The following is a 20,395-nucleotide window of genomic DNA, read 5'->3' on the forward strand; positions in this document are numbered from 1 at the left end:
AAGCATTCTCCAACCGCTGAAACACGCTTTAAGGTGGCGAGATGATCAGACCAAGTAGACGAATGAATCACCACATCGTAAAGGTAAGCAGTACAATTTGGCACATCAGCGAACAGAATGTTAACTAGGCGCTGAAAAGTAACAGGTGCATTACACATGCCAAATGACATCAGTGTATTGTATGAAGTTCTGGCGTAATTAAAGCCAAGATGTCCGATGTGCGAGAGGTCAGAGGCACCTGCCAATAACCTTTTAGCCAATCTAACTTACTTACGTAAGCAGCAGAGCCAATTCTACCAATGCAGTCATCTAAGCGAGGTAGAGGAAAAGAATCAGACTTTGTAACTGCATTTACATGACAATAGTCCGTACATAAGCGGGACGTACCGTCAGGCTTAGGAACAAGAATACACGGGGAACTCCAAGAGCTGTTACTGGGTTTTGCCATGTCATTCTGTAATAAATAAACTACCTCACTTCTCATTACCTCCCTTTTCTTTGCATTAACCCAGTACGGATGCTGACGTATAGGAGCAGCGTTCCCCACATCCACGTCATGTTCCAAGATGGACGTGCGACTTGGAACGTCCTGAAACACATTGAGAAAACTACTTATCAATAGGATAAGATCATTAGTTTGATCGTCATCCAAATGTTTCATTTGAGAGTGTAACTTCTTAAGCATCTGTGAATTACATAAGCGTTCACACTGCTGTATCGTATGGCGTAACTCACATCCATCCTCCTTAAGGTCCCAGCCAGGCTTCAGCACCACCGCAGCCACACTGGAGATGGCGGGCTGGACCAGATTACCTGAGGAACTGTTGCGAGAGTCACACACATATGCTTTCAGCATGTTAACATGGCACACGGGAAGAACGCCTATGATCTGGGGTCTTTATCATTTAATTGGTGTCATGAGCTGCCCATTTACGCATCAAAACTCCTGCTTCCTTAAAGCAGGCGGTCTCTCTAGTTTTAGCTTCCTCAATGGAAATTACCGAAGCAAAACACTTGCGAAGACTGGGGTCTCCCTTTTGACATTCAGTCACCTTCTCGGGGGTGACAGACAAAAGAATGTCATGTAATTGGGGCGCGATTTCACTTTCCCCTGCCATAGTTTTTACCCCCGTAAAAACTGTCGGCATTGCAGAAGGAATACTCGGTGCATTGTCTTCTACCTTATGTATGCCCGCAGGCCTCTTGCCTAAGCACTCCCTAGGAGTAACACAAACAATGTAAAAAAACAACATCCTATTGACAAACACAGGACATACTGATAAGCTCTCTCTCAACAACAACCAACATAGGACATACCAATCAGCAACAACCAACACAGGACATAGCAATCATCTCTCTTCTGAGCAACAGAACACTGGCTTATATAGCTTCAGAAGGAGTAGGTAATTGAAGACAGCTGTTTCTGACGAGAGTGCGGGATCAGCTCCAATCATCAATGGGGCCGACCAATCAGCTGCTTGGGGGAATTTCAGTAATCCATCCTGAAACACACACATGCAAACAAAACCACAACACAGAAACTGGGGAACGTAACAACCACCATAAAAAGACAGACTACAGTTTGCAACTGCACATGGGGACAAAGATCATACTTTTTCGAGAAATGTCCTCTGGTCTGATGAAACAAAAATAGAACTGTTTGGCCATAATGACCATCGTTAAGTTTGGAGGAAAAAGGGGGAGGCTTGCAAGCCAAAGAACACCATCCCAACCATGAAGCATGGGGGTGGCAGCATCATGTTGTGGGGGTGCTTTGCTGCAGGAGGGACTGGTGCACTTCACAAAATAGATGGCATCATGAGGCAGGAAAATGATGTGGATATATTGAAGCAACATCTCAAGACATCAGTCAGGAAGTTAAAGCTTGGTCGCAAATGGGTCTTCCAAATGGATATAATGGTGATCCTAACTGACCTAAAACAGGGAATTTTTACTAGGATTAAATGTCAGAAATTGTGAAAAACTGAGTTTAAATGTATTTGAATAAGGTGTATGTAAACTTCCGACTTCAACTGTACATACCCCACCAGACACGCCACTAGAGGTTTCTTCACGATATCCAAAACAAAAACGAATTTAATGCGTCCATCAGGTATGTATAAAACCATGTCATCGTGGAATGCTCTGCCACCAGAGGTTATTCAGGCAAAAAGCAAGTTTAGCTTTAAAAAAACAGATAAACATCTTGTATCACAGTAACTCTCCTCTTTCTAAAGATCTAATTTAACTGTACTGTATATAGGTACACTCAACAAAAATATCAACGCAACATGTAAAGTGTTAGTCCCATGTTTCATGAGCTGAAATTTAAGATCCCAGATTTATTTTTCTCCATACGCACAAAAGCATTTGTGCACAAATTTGTTTACATCCCTGTTAGTGAGCATTTCTCCTTTGCCAAGATAATCCATCCACCTGATAGGTGTGGCATATCAATAATCTACCATAAGCCACCTCCAAAGTCGTTTTTAGAGAATTTGGCAGTATGTACAACAGGCCTCAACGGCAGACCACATGTAACCACGCCCAGGACCTCCATATCTGGCTTCTTCCCCTGCGGGATCGTCTGAGACCAGCCACCCGGACAGCTGATGAATCTGTGGGTTTGCACAACTGAAGAATTTCTGCACAAACTGTCGGAAACTGTCTCAGGGAAGCTAATCGGCGTGCTCGTCGTTCTCACCAGGGTACTGGAGAAGTGTGCTCTTCACAGATGAATCCCGGTTTCAACTGTACCGGGCAGATGGCTGACAGCGTCGTGTGGGTGTCGTGTGGGTGAGCGGATTGTTGATGTCAATGTTGTGAACAGAGTGCCCCATGGTGGCACTGGGGTTATGGCATGGGCAGGCATAAGCTATGGACAATGAACACAATTACATTTTAGCGATGGCAATTTGAACGCACAGAGATACCGTGACGAGATCCAGAGGCCCGTTGTCATGCCATTCATTCGCCGCCATCACCTTGTTTCAGCATGATAATGCACGGCCCCATGTCACAAAGATCTGTACACAATTCCTGGAAGTTGAAAATGTTCCCGTTCTTTCATGGCCTGCATACTGACCAGACATGACACCCATTGAGCATGTTTGAGATGCTCTGAATCGACGTGTACGACGGCGTGTTTCAGTTCCCGCCAATATCCAGCAACTTCGCACAGCCATTGAGGAGGAGTGGGACAATATTCCACAGGCCACAATCAACAGCCTGATCAACTTTATATAACGGAGATGTGTCGTGCTGCATGAGGCAAATGGTGGTCACACCAGATACTGACTGGTTTTCTGATCCATGCCCCTGCCTTTTTTAAAAAGGTATCTGTGACCAACAGATGCAAATCTGTATTCCCAGTCATGTGAAATCCCTAGATTAGGGCCTTATGAATTTTTTTAAATTGACTGATTTCCTATAACTCAGTAAAATCTTTGACATTTTTGCTTTTTGCGTTTATATTTTTATTCAGTTTATATGTATAGTTTTAAAATAGTATTTTTGTGGTCTCTTGGTGTCTTACCAATATAACTTTTATTTAGAATTTAATGTAATATCTTTTTTTTTTTTTTTTTTAATTTTATCCCCTTTTCTCCCCAATTTTCGTGGTATCCAATCGCTAGTAATTACTATCTTGTCTCATCGCTACAACTCCCGTACGGGCTCGGGAGAGACGAAGGTCGAAAGCCATGCGTCCTCCGAAGCACAACCCAACCAAGCCGCACTGCTTCTTAACACAGCGCGCCTCCAACCCGGAAGCCAGCCGCACCAATGTGTCGGAGGAAACACCGTGCACCTGGCCCCCTTGGTTAGCGCGCACTGCGCCCGGCCCGCCACAGGAGTTGCTGGAGCGCGATGAGACAAGGATATCCCTACCGGCCAAACCCACCCTAACCCGGACGACGCTAGCCCAATTGTGCGTCGCCCCACGGACCTCCCGGTCGCGGCCGGCTGCGACAGAGCCTGGGCGCGAACCCAGAGACTCTGGTGGCGCAGTTAGCACTGCGATGCAGTGCCCTAGACCACTGCGCCACCCGGGAGGCCCTTAATGTAATATCTTATGTAGTTCTTGTTCTGTACTTTGTCGTGTAATTGTACATTTTTTTGGGGACCCCAGGAAGAGTTTCTGCACTTGCAGTAGCTAATGGGGATCCTAATAAACTAAACTATTCACACAGAGCCATCTCCAACCCCCAAGCTTCCAAAGAAAAGCTTGCAGCAGCCTGGCACCCTTGTCACCCATCAGATCGAGGAGGGCCTCCCCATGAAGAGAGCCAATAACCTGGGTACAGACAGTAACACCAGCCTCCTGCCCGAGAGGGCCTCCAGTGGTTCTACTGATAGAGACCTGGGAGAGGGTCTTCAGAGGGAAAGCCAGGCTGTTATACCTGTGGACAGGTGAGGTTTATTCTTTTATTGAATATCAACCATAATTGCCATTTTGGATGTGGAAAAACTGTACTACAGCAGACTGCTTCCTAATTGATTACTGTCTATCTCTTGTGTAGATCAAACATATAGAACTCTATTATCTGTGATATATACACTTCTAAGATGTCTGGATGCCTCTGTACAGACTACAGACAGGCTGATGACCTAAGCTCCCCTGGCCTTTGAAAGAAAATAGTGTGTCTTTCTGTGCTCGAGAACATTCTGCATTCTTCATGATGTCACTCCTTTACAGGAAGGCCTATAGGAGAATATAAATATTACAGAGTTCGAGTTCTAACCTATCCTAAACTTACTTTTGAGACTATGGCAAAATGTGTCTCAAACTTGTATTGATCAATAGTAAAAGTGTTGCAAAAGGGACACGGGTATAGCAGCAATACTATAGCAGCAATCTTCTAAGATGCGCAGCACGACTGCAGTAAAGACGTCCCGGAATGCAACCAGTGACGCAAAGGGTGGTGCTATCATCTCGAGCATCCTCCGTTCATTATTCAAACCCGATTCCAACAGCCAGCCAGTTCACTTGCGGCAAGTTGCCGGTGAACAGACCATCAGAAAGGAATTGATTTGTGTGCAGCAGAACTCTTTACTCACCATGGTTGGGTGAGAAAATCGTGGGCCCTTTTTTCAATCTGCGAAAAGGTAAAGAATAGCATTAAATAACTCTTATGCGATAACTTTGCTTGAACAACTTTATTTGTTGTGTAAGTCAATGATATCGCTTCATTTCTGTGACTTCTTCGTCTAGTGCAGGTATTCCCAAACTGGGGTACGCGCAATACCGTCGGGGGCATGCCCCCCAAGAAATTCACATTTCCAAACAGTTCATTTATATTTTCCAACGGAGCTATACATTTAGGTGAGTTTTTTAAAATCAAATCAAATCAAATTTTATTTGTCACATACACATGGTTAGCAGATGTTAATGCGAGTGTAGCGAAATGCTTGTGCTTCTAGTTCCGACAATGCAGTAATAACCAACGAGTAATCTAACCTAACAATTCCACAACTACTACCTTATACACACAAGTGTAAAGGGATAAAGAATATGTACATAAATATATATGAATGAGTGATGGTACAGAACGGCATAGGCAAGATGCAGTAGATGGTATAGAGTACAGTATATACATATGAGATGAGTAATGTAGGGTATATAAACATAAAGTGGCATAGTTCAAAGTGGCTAGTGATACATGTATTACATAAAGATGGCAAGATGCAGTAGATGATATAGAGTACAGTATATACATATACATATGAGATGAGTAATGTAGGGTATGTAAACATTATATTAAGTGGCATTGTTTAAAGTGGCTAGTGGTACATTTTTACATAATTTCCATCAATTCCCATTATTAAAGTGGCTGGAGTTGAGTCAGTATGTTGGCAGCGGCCACTAAATGTTAGTGGTGGCTGTTTAACAGTCTGATGGCCTTGAGATAGAAGCTGTTTTTCAGTCTCTCGGTCCCTGCTTTGATGCACCTGTACTGACCTCGCCTTCTGGATGATAGCGGGGTGAACAGGCAGTGGCTCGGGTGGTTGTTGTCCTTGATGATTTTTATGGCCTTCCTGTGACATCGGGTGGTGTAGGTGTCCTGGAGGGCAGGTAGTTTGCCCCCGGTGATGCGTTGTGCAGACCTCACTACCCTCTGGAGAGCCTTACGGTTGTGGGCGGAGCAGTTGCCGTACCAGGCGGTGATACAGCCCGACAGGATGCCCTCGATTGTGCATCTGTAGAAGTTTGTGAAGGCTTTTGGTGACAAGCCGAATTTCTTCAGCCTCCTGAGGTTGAAGGGGCGCTGCTGCGCCTTCTTCACAACGCTGTCTGTGTGGGTGGACCAATTCAGTTTGTCCGTGATGTGTACACCGAGGAACTTAAAACTTACTACCCTCTCCACTACTGTCCCGTCGATGTGGATAGGGGGGTGCTCCCTCTGCTGTTTCCTGAAGTCCACAATCATCTCCTTTGTTTTGTTGACGTTGAGTGTGAGGTTATTTTCCTGACACCACACTCCGAGGGCCCTCACCTCCTCCCTGTAGGCCGTCTCGTCGTTGTTGGTAATCAAGCCTACCACTGTAGTGTCGTCCGCAAACTTGATGATTGAGTTGGAGGCGTGCATGGCCACGCAGTCGTGGGTGAACAGGGAGTACAGGAGAGGGCTCAGAACGCACCCTTGTGGTGCGTTCTACTCTCGCCTGAGTAACCTCGTTTCACTGCCAAAAATGAAATTTAACTATCTAGTGTAACAGCACATTGTCAATTACAGGTAGTCTAGTCAAATAATTAACATTCACTCCCATTATCCGTTACTCTCTCCTGGGAATTCCACCAACTGTTCGGTCCGTATGTAGCCAAACGTAGCTGCTCTTCATGTTGGTATCTGTACTGATGGGGCAAAAGCCATGACAGAGAGACATAGTGGAGTGGTATCGCGCGTGCAAGCAGTTGCTCCCAAAGCCACTTGGGTACACTGCAGCATCCACCGAGAGGCTCTTGCTGCCAAGGGAATGCCTGACAACTTGAAATATGTTTTGGAAACTACAGTGAAAATTGTTAACTTTGTTAAAGCAAGGCCCCTGAGCTCTCGTGTATTTTCTGCATTATGCAATGATATGGGCAGCAACCATGTAACGTTTTTACAACATACAGAAGTGCGCTGGTTATCAAGGGGCAAAGTATTGACATGTTTTTTTAAATTGAGAGACGAGCTTAGAGTTTTCTTTACTGACCATCATTTTCACTTGTCTGACCGCTTGCATGATGACGATTTTCTCACAACTGGCCTATCTGGGTGATGTTTTTTCTTGTCTGAATGATCTGAATCTAGGATTACAGGGACTTTCCGCAACTATATTCAATGTGCGGCACAAAGGTCTTTCCATCATTGTATGATTTTTTGTGTGCAAATAAACTCAAACTTACGGACAATGTCAAATGTGATATAGCGAAGCACTTGAGCACTTTCCCGAAATGGATGACACAAACAACTGAATTCATTATCCCTTCCATGCCCTGCCTACAGTCCACTTACCGATATCTGAACAAGTGAGCCTCATCGAAATTGCCACAAGCGGTTATGTGAAAATAGAATTGAGTCAAAAGCCACTGCCAGATTTCTGGATTGGGCTGCGCTCAGAGTATCCTGCCTTGGCAAATCACGCTGTTAAGACACGAATGCCCTTTGCAACTAGTACCTATGTGAGAGTGAATTCTCGGCCCTCACTAGCATGAAAACGAAATACAGGCACAGACTGTGTGTGAAATGATTTAAGACTGAGACTCTCTCCAATACAACCCAACATTGCAGAGTTATGTGCATCCTTTCAAGCACACCCTTCTCATTAACCTGCGGTGAGTTACTCACAATGTTTGATGAACAAATAAGGTTTTATATGTAAGATGGTTAAATAAAGAGCAAAATGATTATTATTATTATATTATTATTTGTGCTCTGGTCCAATAGCAGCTCTTTGTCACGTCCCACGAGCCGGATTGTGACAAACTCACACTCATTCTTATGTTTAATAAATGTATTGTATAGTGTGTGTGTGGCAGGCTTACAATGATTGCAAAAAACAACATTTGGGAGTGCGCTGACCCTGGTGCTAGAGGGGGTACACAGCTGGAGGTTGAATGTTTGAAGGGGTCCGGGACAATAAAAAGTTTGGGAACCACTGGTCTAGTGAGTCTAATGCAAGGCTGTTGAGGGAATTGTTTTATCATTAGGCTTGACACAGAGAGACCCCTTATTGTCAGAATCAATCTCTGCTCCTAAAGGGTATTTTTGGTGTGTGTGTGTGTGTGCGCGTACGTGTGTAAACGTGAGGATGTCACTGACACTGTGTGAGAGAGAAAATGGGTTGGGGGGGGGCAGGCCTGGGTGATAGTCTGGCGGTCATGTTGTGTCTATCAGTCTCTGAGGGGTCTGGAACTTGTCCCAGTGACTTTTCCCTGGTTATAGTCTACTCAACTTCCATGTCTGAGGCGTGATAGTGCTGTGATTTACTACATAGATTGTGTTACACAGGGTGTGTGTGTGTGTGTGTGTGTGTGTGTGTGTGTGTGTGTGTGTGTGTGCAGGGGTGAATTTAGTGATAAGTCCCAGGCATAGGCCATTTTGAGGCACTGCCCTTATCTGTTTAACACAATCAAGCCTACTTAATGGGCCTGGTTCCACGAGGGGGCAAAAGGGGGCTTGTGCGCCCTCAGTTTTAGTTTTATGTCCCTATATAAGAATAGCAATAAAGTTCACATGATTGAGTGACAGGTTTGTGCAAAATCTTTATCTCCGCTGTGTCATGACAATAAACAGAGTGCTGGCTCTACGGGGTGGCAAAGCCAAGCATGGACCTCCCAGATAGAATGTGTGCCTCCCCCCCAGTTTTGTTTCCCCATTAAACAAAATAAAGAGTATATGAATTAACCTGCCCGGTTTTGCCAATGTAGCGTTGCCAGGCCTGCCAGTAACGCAGAACAGGACAGAGGCTATATGCCGGGTGTGCACTCATGATCTGAGGAGGGGTGAGGGAGGGGGGATGTAATAATGTAATATTTAGTCGTTAAAATGCATTCTGATTGGGCAATTACCTTGTTTAAGAAGCTCATGGGATCTCAGGGCAGGTTTTTTTTGACAGAGAGAGGAAAATGTTGTTCACTTTTGCAGACAGCTACAGCTAATAATAGGCTAGCTACGTTAGGTTTTGGTAGTGGCGCGCTGAACAATTATAGCTAGTTGGCTAAGCTTTGATCAGCCGAAAATAGGTGGGCACCGCCAAGAGCAAAAAAGACTGAGGACCACCATGTCAAGAGCGATGCCAAGCTCAGCGACCAGCCTGCAACAGCCCCAACCACTGAGGTTGAGGAGCCTAGCATCAAATGTAATAACCGCCCATCCCCCACTCCGCCTGCTGACCAACAAGATCGAAAAGAGCCGGGGCCTAGCACCAGCAGCATGAGGGTAACATCACAACAAGCACCTGCACCTCCGTTACCCAAGCCACTAGCACCTGACGACCTGCTATCTAATCAAAACTCAGCCAGTGGAAGCAGGCCAGCCGCACCAATGTGTCGGAGGAAACACCTTACAACTGGCAACTGAAGTCAACGTACATGCGCCCAGCCCGCCACAAGGAGTTGCTAGAGCGTGATGGGACAAGGATATCCCGGCCGGCCAAACCCTCCCCTAACTCGGACGACGCTGGGCCAATTGTGCACTGCCTCATGGGTCTCCTAGTCGCGGCCGGCTGCAACACAGCATGGGATCGAACCCGGGTCTGTAGTGACACATCTAGCGATGCGACGCAGTGCCTTAGACAGCTGCGCCACTCAGGAGGCTCCTTCAGTGCATCTTTTAGATTGATCTGTGATTCTTAATGTCATTAGGCTACTTGCTTTTGTGGGTGGAATTGCTATTGAGAGATATACAGCTTTGTTTGTTATTTGATGGGTATAGGGACAATGACCAATGTAGCCTAATTGGTTGTGCTCTGAGGTGAGTCCTGGCGCAGTGCTCCTGTTGTCCTGGCTGTCCACTCCGGTGGTGCTGAAATTTGCAGCACCACAAATGTTATCCTTTCATCACGCTGACTGGCGGTAGCCTTCTGTCCACGGTCCTGAATCGATGGTTACGGTGTGTGGTGTGTGCTGTTTTAATGAGCGCATCTTGGGCTAACAGTCTTCGTGGGGCATCTCTTCAACACTGCTTGCTTTCTTGTGTGTAAAAGGACAGTTGTTGTGTATATGCCTGCATTTCAGTAGGCCTCATTTTTATTTTATTTTGTATGTCGCAGTAGTAAGACCAATACTGCGTGTAGCCTACTAAAGGAAGTAGGCAAACGTTTACGCTATCATTCATTTGCATGATGTCAATAATATGAAAGCGCCCCCTCCCTGCTCTCTTGCTATAGAACTTAAGTGTGTGAAACTCTCCCACACAGAAAATATTGCGCACCTGGTTACGTGGTTACGCTCATTGTGTAGTGTAACAAATTCGATAGCCATGTTTTGCATTTCGAATCTACTTGTATGTCGTAGGGGAGCGCATATCTTTCTGTGTTATTCTATAAAACGGCGGTTGTTGATGTGTACGGCCACATTTCAGATATTTTTGTATATTTGAACGATCTAGCTGGTTTATTGGCTCTAAAGCAATACTAGTGTGTGTGTGTGTAGGGGGACTATGGAAAGCCATTCATACCATTTAGGTATGACTCCTTTGGGTTTCCATAAAAAGCGGGAAAAACCGTTTCTCATCTGTGGTAGGCTAAGTGAATAACATCATCTGTAATATTTTATTTGGATTTGTAAAGGCTGGGTCACTTTTACAGTTGAAGCTGCTTCTCTCAACTCTGCCTCATGCCCACCACTAGTGAGATTAGTTAGCTTCTTAGCTAGCTGTAAAAGCGTTAGTGTTATTAGCCTCAGCCTATTTAGCTAGCTCCAACCAGCTAATCTGACACTGCCACAATGGATTTCAGAAATTGGCTTCGCGAAAGTACCTAAACAAAGCCAAAGGAGAAGGCGACACCTAGCTACTGTGTCAGTGGTTGTTAAAAGTTGTGACAGCATTGTGAAGTTCCTCTCTGACATCAAATGCACGTGTTCGTACAACACAGAAGTAAGACTCGAGGCTGCCGAAGGCGCTGACGGATCCCGATTTTCACAGCCACCTTGGTGCCCAGAATCCTCAGTCTTCTCGATCCTCCAATCAACAAATGACTCCAGGCAAAAACAACAGATCTTTACACCCAAGACATAAGACTCCTGAACATCTAATCAAATGGCTACCCCCCCCCCCCCCCCCCCCCCCCCCCCTCTTTTACGCTGCTGCTACTCTCTGTTATTATCTATGCATAGTCACTTTAATATCTCTACCTACATGTACGCGATACCTCAATTATCTCGACTAACCAGTACTCTCGCACACTGACTCTATACCGGTACCCACTGTATATAGCCTCACTATTGTTATTTTACTGTTGCTCTTTAATTTTTTGTTACTTTTATTTATTTAATTTTTTATTAAAACTGCATTGTTTATGGGCTTGTAAGTAAGCATTTCACTGTAAGGTCTACACCTGTTGTATTCGGCGCATGTGACAAAGCCATTCGGACACTGACACACCACCAGTCGAAAGTTTACATACACTTAGGTTGGAGTCATTAAAACTAGTTTTTCAACCACTCCACAAATTTCTTGTTAACAAACTATAGTTTTGGCAAGTCGGTTAGGACATCTACTTTGTGCATGACACAAGTCTGGTTCATCCTTGGGAGAAATTTCCAAATGCCTGAAGGTACCACGTTCATCTGTACAAACATTAGTACGCAAGTTTAAACACCATGGAACCACGCAGCCGTCATACCGCTCAGGAAGGAGTCTCCTAGAGATGAACGTACTTTGGTGCGAAAAGTGCAAATCAATCCCAGAACAACAGCAAAAGACCTTGTGAAGATGCTGGAGGAAACGGGTACAAAAGTATCTATATCCACAGTAAAACGAGTCCTATATCGACATAACCTGAAAGGAAGAAGCCACTGCTCCAAAACCGCCATAAAAAAGCCAGACTACGGTTTGTAACTGCACAACTGTTTGTGGCAGGCTACCCGAAACGTTTGACCCAAGTTAAACAATTTAAAGGCTATGCTACCAAATACTAATTGAGTGTATGTAAACTTCTGACCCACTGGGAATGTGATGAAAGAAATAAAAGCTGAAATAAATCATTCTCTCTACTATTATTCTGACATTTCACATTCTTAAAATAAAGTGAAGATCCTAACTGACCCTAAGACAGGGACTTTTTACTAGGATTAAATGTCAGGAATTGTGAAAAACTGAGTTTAAATGTATTTGGCTAAGGTGTATGTAAACTTCAGACTTCAACTGTAAGTACAAATCTCCAGCAACATGTGGTAGATAGTAGAGTAGGCCAGCAGGACAGAGGAGAAAAGATTGAGTGTAAAAGACTGTCATTGGTGAAATGTCTGAATGATTCAGCGGATGTAACAGACAATTTGTGAAGGCCCTGTGTGCCTTTGACCCAGAGAGCCATGACTTTCTAATTGTAAAAAAGGTGAAACTACTGCTGGATCGAAGCAAAACAGATTTGGTGGAAGCTGAGTTTAATGTCACTTGCCCGCTCCGGCTCCAATGAGGACAAATGGACCCCACTTGATATCCTGCAACGAGTCTCTGGGCCCCTCTCCACTATGCCGACTGTGCTTACTGCACTGGGAACAGGGATTGACTTTGGGGTGTGCAACTCAATATTAGGTGTTCCCCATAGAAATATATACGTGGCTGTAAATGGAACTGTACAAATAGGAAACGTGTTTGTGGTAGGCTGGCATTGCTTAGTTGATTAAGTCGCTCGAATTTGATCCACAGAAGTGTATTGTGCCATATCACAACGTGTTGCTGTACTCATGGTTTTCCATGTTCGAAGCGAGCCTATGGGCCTATTTGTTTGGCAAGGCTGCATCTCACTGTAGGAGACTATGTTTGTTATTTGGATCGCCATTTGCCTTTTGTTTACGGCGTTTGTTGACTGTTAATGTAACGAGCCTAAATATAGATTGTGTCATGCCTTCATCGATCTGATATTTTGTTTACTAGATCTACTTGGTAGGGATGGGCATTTTAAATGTTTTGATTGTTCGAGTACTCCCCCCCCCGAAAAAAAAAATTATTTTTAGAAGACAAGCCCGCACTGGAATTTTTTAATTTCTTAATCTTTCTACAATGTAGAAAATAGTAAAGATAAAGAAAAACCCTTGAATGAGTAGGTGTGTCCAAACTTTTGGCTGGTACTGTACGTACACCAAGGTCAATCACTAGCAATACTACAACAAGAAATAACACGTGGATACAGTTCATGGGATAAGCAACATTTGATAAAGTTCAGAGTAATGCGGTGGGGGGGGCGTGAATTGATCAGTTCATAGACCTTAGTCAAAACCTTTTGAATAGCCTTACTGTGCTGCTGTCTTCGTGTGCCAGCTGGCTCCAACAGCATACCTTCTCTCCCCAGTACCCCTATTAATCCTGATTATGTCCAGGCATGGTGATGAAAAGGCCTTATTCTGAGCTCAACCACAAACATGAACAGACTTTGTTGACAGCAAAGAATACTATGTGTATGGAGACAAGATTAAAAGACTTGACCTTTTTATCACGTTTCAGGGAAGACCCGGAGGAAGACCGTGTCAAAGTAACACAAGTTTATTACTAGAACAGGGGGCAGGAAAAACGACAGGTCAAGGGCAGGGCAGAGGTCAGTTTTTTTTGTTTTACCTTTATTTTACCAGGTTATGCTACACTCTAAAAAGAAAAGGTTCCTGGAGTATCCTTTAGGGGTTCTTCAAATTGAAAGTGTGGGGGAACCTCTATAAGTTCTTCAAAGAACCCCTTTTAATGGATCCTCAAAAAAACTTTTTGGGGTACATTTTTGAACAACCCCCCCATCCCCAGTTATTTTTATTAATAATATGCATAACAATAACAACAACACAATATTTTAGTGGCAAAGCAGAATATAAAAATTAAAAAATGAGGTAAACTCCCAGCAGAATCCCAAGTCCCATGTGTATATCCTCTGGCGTGTTGATGTTAATGTGTTGATGTTCTCCCTATCCATAGCCAGAATGATTTTTTTAAGTGCATGGTGATCGAACAGGTTTCCTGTTATATTCATCAGAGGTGTAGGGAGGGTGAAGTCTGAATCCCCAAAATAATTATTACACAGATGATTAACAAAACATGCACACAACAGTATTCGTACCTTGTTTTTTGTGGTAAATATGAATTTAAAAAACTGTTTTGATAATGTTTTTTATACACATACCTTGTCCATAATGTAGAGGCCTATGGAATATTCATTGAAGAGGTAAGGAAGGAGGATGCTAAATATGATCTGCATAACATAGCAATACCAATTGACATACCTTTGAATGCCTCATCTGTGTACCTACAGACACAAAACTTAGCAGTTCAGTCATCTGCACCCAATACAGCTAGCCTTCAACATATTCGTATAGCCTACATATTCTTACCTCTTTGTTTATTGATATCCATTGAATTGTGTCCATTTTCTGTTTTAGAAAGATTTGCACAAATATGAAGGTAGACGGTATCATCATAGGTAGACGGTATCATCATAAAACAATATCAATTTAGATCATACAAGGGACAAACCTTACCTTAAATTGAGTTGATCTTAAAATGTTTCAGTGCCAAGAACCCTAAGGTTCTTCAAAGAACTTTGAGGATCTTAGAAGAACCCTCGATGAACCCTTAATTTTGAGAGTGTATGTAGTTAAAACCTCTCGTTCTCTCAAACAGAATTAGTGAACATAAAAGTTAAATCAGGAGAAACGACAGTGATTATCCAGTCGCAGTACATTTCAATGACCTAAAACAACATTTCTACCTTTTTTTTAAAGATTTTGTGGCATAGAGAAAGTTAAGATATCAGACAGGGGAGGATATAAATAATACTCTGCGCAAAAGAGAATGTTTTTGGATTTTCACCCTCCAGACATTATTTCCTAGAGGTCTTAATGATGAAATGGCCATGCATGTTATGTTGTAAATGTGAACATGAATTATTCCCCGTTTTTTTCTTACGCTGTACCCATTGATTTATGAAAACTTGCTTGGTAGGTCGATGTCCTCATTGTGGTTTTACAGACGTGTTTAATACGTTTTATGTACACACTTTATTTGAATATTTCTGAAATGCATATTGTTATATTTGGTAGCACTTATTTGTTTTCCCTCGACTCCAACCCCATTCGATGCGTGGAACGGATGTGGGTGGGGCTATGTCTACATAAGGGTGCTATTTTTATTTTTTTTCACAAAAGCTCTGACCAATGCCGTGAGGCCGATGCGCAAAGCTTGTTAAAGAGCAGTGTTACTATCAAGAATAGTGTGCGGGTTTCTTCTTTATTCTCATTTTACCCATTGAGATTAAAAATCCGTTTGCAAGAGAGACCTGGCCAAAATAGCAGCACACAGTTTCAACATAAAACAACATAAAACACAATTGCACTACAGTTTAAAAACATCCGTTGACATATGGAACAGGCACGTAGGTTTTGTGAGGAGTGGTTTAACTAGGGGTCAAAACATTGATGGCCCCCCCCAATACATTTTCCACCATAGATTTTACCCTAGCTTTAAAACCATTCAAGGAGACAAGCTCATGTAGTCTCAAGTCAAGGAGAATTACAGTCCTGTGAGTGTAGGCGATGTTTGTCATTAGTCTGCTTGACAATGTACCGTATGTACACAGGTAAAATGGGAGCTGTGTCAGTATGGCCTTTATAAAATAAAAATGTACCAATGACTTAGTCTCCGAAGATCTAAGGAAGGCCAGCTCACTATCATATAGAGGGTACAGTGATGGGTGAGAGTTTTGGAGATGATTTATTTATGTTTGAGCGCTTTAGAGTTTGTAACAAACCTCAGCGGCCCATGGTACACAGTGTCCAGCATACAAAATGACGTTACAGGTGCATACATATACAATGTGTCGCCATAGTCAATTACAGGCAAGAAGGTAGCGGAAACGAGTCTCTTTCTCGCTTTAACGATGGTGGTCATCCATGGTAAACTGGTGATGTAATAAAATTCGCTGTGCATGAGCGAAAGACCTATCTAGTGCAGCAGCGGGAGACTTTGTGAGATGTAGGTTTGTCGGTACCAGGGCTGTACACAGCAGATATATATTTTGCTATAGCAAGAGAATGAACGACTTTCTACTGTGATAAATACCTATTGGCAGTCAATCGGCAGTCAGATTCATGCTTAAAGTTAGTCATTTCCACTTTAAAATGTCACACTTAATTTGCACTAACTAAAGATGTATCGAGAAAATGTCCATTAATTATAATCCACATAACAATTCATATTTCCTGTTGCTGCAGGATTGTTTTCCCTACAGGCGGCAGGTAGCCTAGCTGTTAAGAGTGTTGAGCCAGTAACCGAAAGGTCTCTGGTTTGAATCCCAGAGCCGACTTGGTGAAACATCTGTCTATGTACCCTTGAGCAATGCACTTAACCGCAGTCGCTCTGGATAAGAGCGTCTGCTAAATGACACGTGTGAAACTGTCTCAAATTAGATACTGCATCTGCACATGCGGTGTGCCTGTCTCATTTAACAAGGAGCCCAGTGATTGGATTCTTTGGGTATGTAGACTGTTGGTATGTGAGGGGCTTTTTGCAAAAAAGAATTGCACCAGGCATCGGAATTCAGTTCACAGTTTATCCCTTCAGTACCATGAGGGCTATTATGTGGAATGAAGCTCTGCTGTGGGGCCTAAACACAATTCCCAGTCAAGCTCCCCGCCTCCACCACAAGGCCTATAAGAGCTCAGACACACCTGTAGGGTTGTCAAACGTTTGCTTGCCAACAGTACTCAGCACCTCTGAACAGAGTGTCGGCAGTCAATCTCTTTTGTGTTCACACAGCAAAGACCTTGAAGTCGTCAGCCACTCAGCCTTGTTACAAATACTCCAAACCGGAAGGTGGCAGCGGCGTTGTTTGGCAATGCATTTCCATGTATGGTGCTTTATGGTCTAGTCAGTGTCAGCTAGCTGCGCTAATGCTGCTGTTGTTGAAGAAAGCCCTTGTTGATACTAACCAGATGGCCACAGGTAAATCAAATCAAATCTATTTGTCACATACACATGGTTAGCAGATGTTAATGCGAGTGTAGCGAAATGCTTGTGCTTCTAGTTCTGACAATGCAGTAATAACCAACAAGTAATCTAACCTAACAATTCCACAACTACTACCTTATACACACAAGTGTAAAGGGATAAAGAATATGTACATAAAGATATATGAATGAGTGATGGTACACAACGGCATAGGCAAGATGCAGTAGATGGTATAGAGTACAGTCTATACATATGAGATGAGTAATGTAGGGTATGTAAACATAAAGTGGCATAGTTTAAAGTGGCTAGTGATACATGTATTACATAAAGATGGCAAGATGCAGTAGATGATATAGAGTACAGTATATACATATGAGATGAGTAATGTAGGGTATATAAACATAAAGTGGCATAGTTTAAAGTGGCTAGTGATACATGTATTACATAAAGATGGCAAGATGCAGTAGATGATATAGAGTACAGTATATACATATACATATGAGATGATTAATATAGGGTATGTAAACATTATATTAAGTGGCATTGTTTAAAGTGTCTAGTGATACATTTTTACATAATTTCCATCAATTCCCATTATTAAAGTGGCTGGAGTTGAGTCAGTATGTTGGCAGCGGCCACTAAATGTTAGTGGTGGCTGTTTAACAGTCTGATGGCCTTGAGATAGAAGCTGTTTTTCAGTCTCTCGGTCCCTGCTTTGATGCACCTGTACTGACCTCGCCTTCTGGATGATAGCGGGGTGAACAGGCAGTGGCTCGGGTGGTTGTTGTCCTTGATGATCTTTATAGCCTTCCTGTGACATCGGTTGGTGTAGGTGTCCTGGAGGGCAGGTATTTTGCCCCCGGTGATGCGTTGTGCAGACCTCACTACCCTCTGGAGAGCCTTACGGTTGTGGGCGGAGCAGTTGCCGTACCAGGCGGTGATACAGCCCGACAGGATGCTCTCGATTGTGCATCTGTAAAAGTTTGTGAGTGCTTTTGGTGACAAGCCGAATTTCTTCAGCCTCCTGAGGTTGAAGAGGCGCTGCTGCGCCTTCTTCACAACGCTGTCTGTGTGGGTGGACCAATTCAGTTTGTCCGTGATGTGTACACCGAGGAACTTAAAACTTTCCACCTTCTCCACTACTGTCCCGTCGATGTGAATAGGGGGGTGCTCCCTCTGCTGTTTCCTGAAGTCCACAATCATCTCCTTTGTTTTGTTGACGTTGAGTGTGAGGTTATTTTCCTGACACCACACTCTGAGGGCCCTCACCTCCTCCCTGTAGGCCGTCTCGTCGTTGTTGGTAATCAAGCCTACCACTGTAGTGTCGTCCGCAAACTTGATGATTGAGTTGGAGGCATGCATAGCCACGCAGTCGTGGGTGAACAGGGAGTACAGGAGAGGGCTCAGAACGCACCCTTGTGGGGCCCCAGTGTTGAGGATCAGCGGGGTGGAGATGTTGTTACCTACCCTCACCACCTGGGGGCGGCCCGTCAGGAAGTCCAGGACCCAGTTGCACAGGGCGGGGTCGAGACCCAGGGTCTCGAGCTTGATGACGAGTTTGGAGGGTACTATGGTGTTAAATGCTGAGCTGTAGTCGATGAACAGCATTCTCACATAGGTATTCCTCTTGTCCAGATGGGTTAGGGCAGTGTGCAGTGTGGTTGCGATTGCGTCGTCTGTGGACCTATTGGGTCGGTAAGCAAATTGGAGTGGGTCTAGGGTGTCAGGTAGGGTGGAGGTGATATGGTCCTATATGGACGGTATAGACGGGTTAGCTGACAACGCCACGAAAACGATGTGCACTCTTCAATTGGGTAGAAGTCTGTGGCCACATACAGTGTAGCTAGCGACTATGACAAGAAGCTGCCATTTCGGAACAGTAGGTGGCTCGTTTCAGCTAGTTTTATCTTGTTCTTGATACCATGTCTTGTTTTGACTGAGGTCAAATCAATGCTAATATGGCAAAAAATCACTATGGCTGACCAACAACTGTAACAATGCATCTGAGGGACAACAAGTGCTCATTGTGCAAATGTATCTGTTTTCAATAAACATTGGAGAATAAATATAGTTTACATGTTGTCAACAACCTAAGCCAACCCCATCTGTTCTGCCCCATAGTTGGTGTTGTTGCTAAATAACCAACATGTCTATATAACTAGCTAGCAGGATGACGTTAGAAATCATTTAATTCACTCTCCAAAATCACATACAGCCCCTAGATAATGTTAGCCAGCTAGCAAAAAATGTATCTAAATGGTTAGCATGATATACTAGCTAGCTGTTGTGCTAGCTAGGTAAAGTAAAGACACTGCATTGACTCTCAGCAGCCAGCTACAGGAGCTGCTTCATGAATTTTTTTTTATTGTGATTTAATTATGTTACTAGCTACAGTGGCTAGATAGCTAGCTTGGTAAAGCATTTAGCGTTGTTTGCATTGTCCTGCACTTACCACCCCATTTGTTTAATATGAAGTGTGTGTAACTGCCTTGCTCAGTTAGCAAGCTAACATTAGCCAGCTCACTAATAAGCTGGTGCACATTATCAAACCTAACAAAAAAATTCTTCAAGCACAAAACTCCTTAGCTAGACGTAAAAGATGTAAAGACTTGCTTAAGAAAAAAAAGTGTTATGCAGCTTTATTTTTTTAATTAGATCAATTCTGATGAAAAGGTGGTGGATTAGACCAGAAAAAGTGCCCTCTTTTTCTTGCCACTCCTGTCAGCTCCCCCACGTGGAGAATTCGTGCTCTCTGATTGGCTCAAAGTCAAGTTGTCGGCCACTGCCTAGCATAGCGATTCTACAAGTAGAAACGTCAGGTTCGTCTGTACCAGGTCGGTACGCAGCAGGTACGTTTTTTTGTTCTAGCATGATAATGAACGGCAGTCTATAGGCAGTCATATTCTCCGTGTGTTTCATGCTTAGGATTTCCAAAATCCCAGCTCTGCTCTGCCATCACTGTTTGATCTTGGTTCACTGTGAACATGTGTAGTGTAGCTGGTCATTTCCATGTAAAAGGACCCATGAGCACCAAATCAAATCAAACTTTATTTGTCACATGCGCCGAATACAACAAGTGTAGACCTTACTGTGAAACGCTTACTGTGAAGTTCATAGGAGCTTATCAAATTAGGTGTCAAATGGAATCTAAGAGTCTATATTTTGGGGAAATGAAAGCACAGATACATTTTTCAATCATTTTCATCAAATAATTGTGGCATAAGTAATAATGGCTTAGAAATACATCAAAGCCAAATAAA

General features: G+C 43.5%; 1 protein-coding gene across 1 annotated transcript in view; it reads left to right on the forward strand.

The window, feature by feature from the left end:
- Positions 1–20,395, forward strand: part of sh2d3ca (SH2 domain containing 3Ca) — an 89,687-nt gene that overhangs the window by 13,203 nt on the left and 56,089 nt on the right. The window contains exon 3 of the mRNA XM_038970176.1: positions 4,191–4,410. Coding sequence (XP_038826104.1) covers positions 4,191–4,410 — 220 coding nt within the window. The remainder of the gene's footprint in view (positions 1–4,190; positions 4,411–20,395) is intronic.

This window comes from Salvelinus namaycush, chromosome 31 (genome assembly GCF_016432855.1).
Source record: "Salvelinus namaycush isolate Seneca chromosome 31, SaNama_1.0, whole genome shotgun sequence".
NCBI lineage: Eukaryota > Metazoa > Chordata > Actinopteri > Salmoniformes > Salmonidae > Salvelinus > Salvelinus namaycush.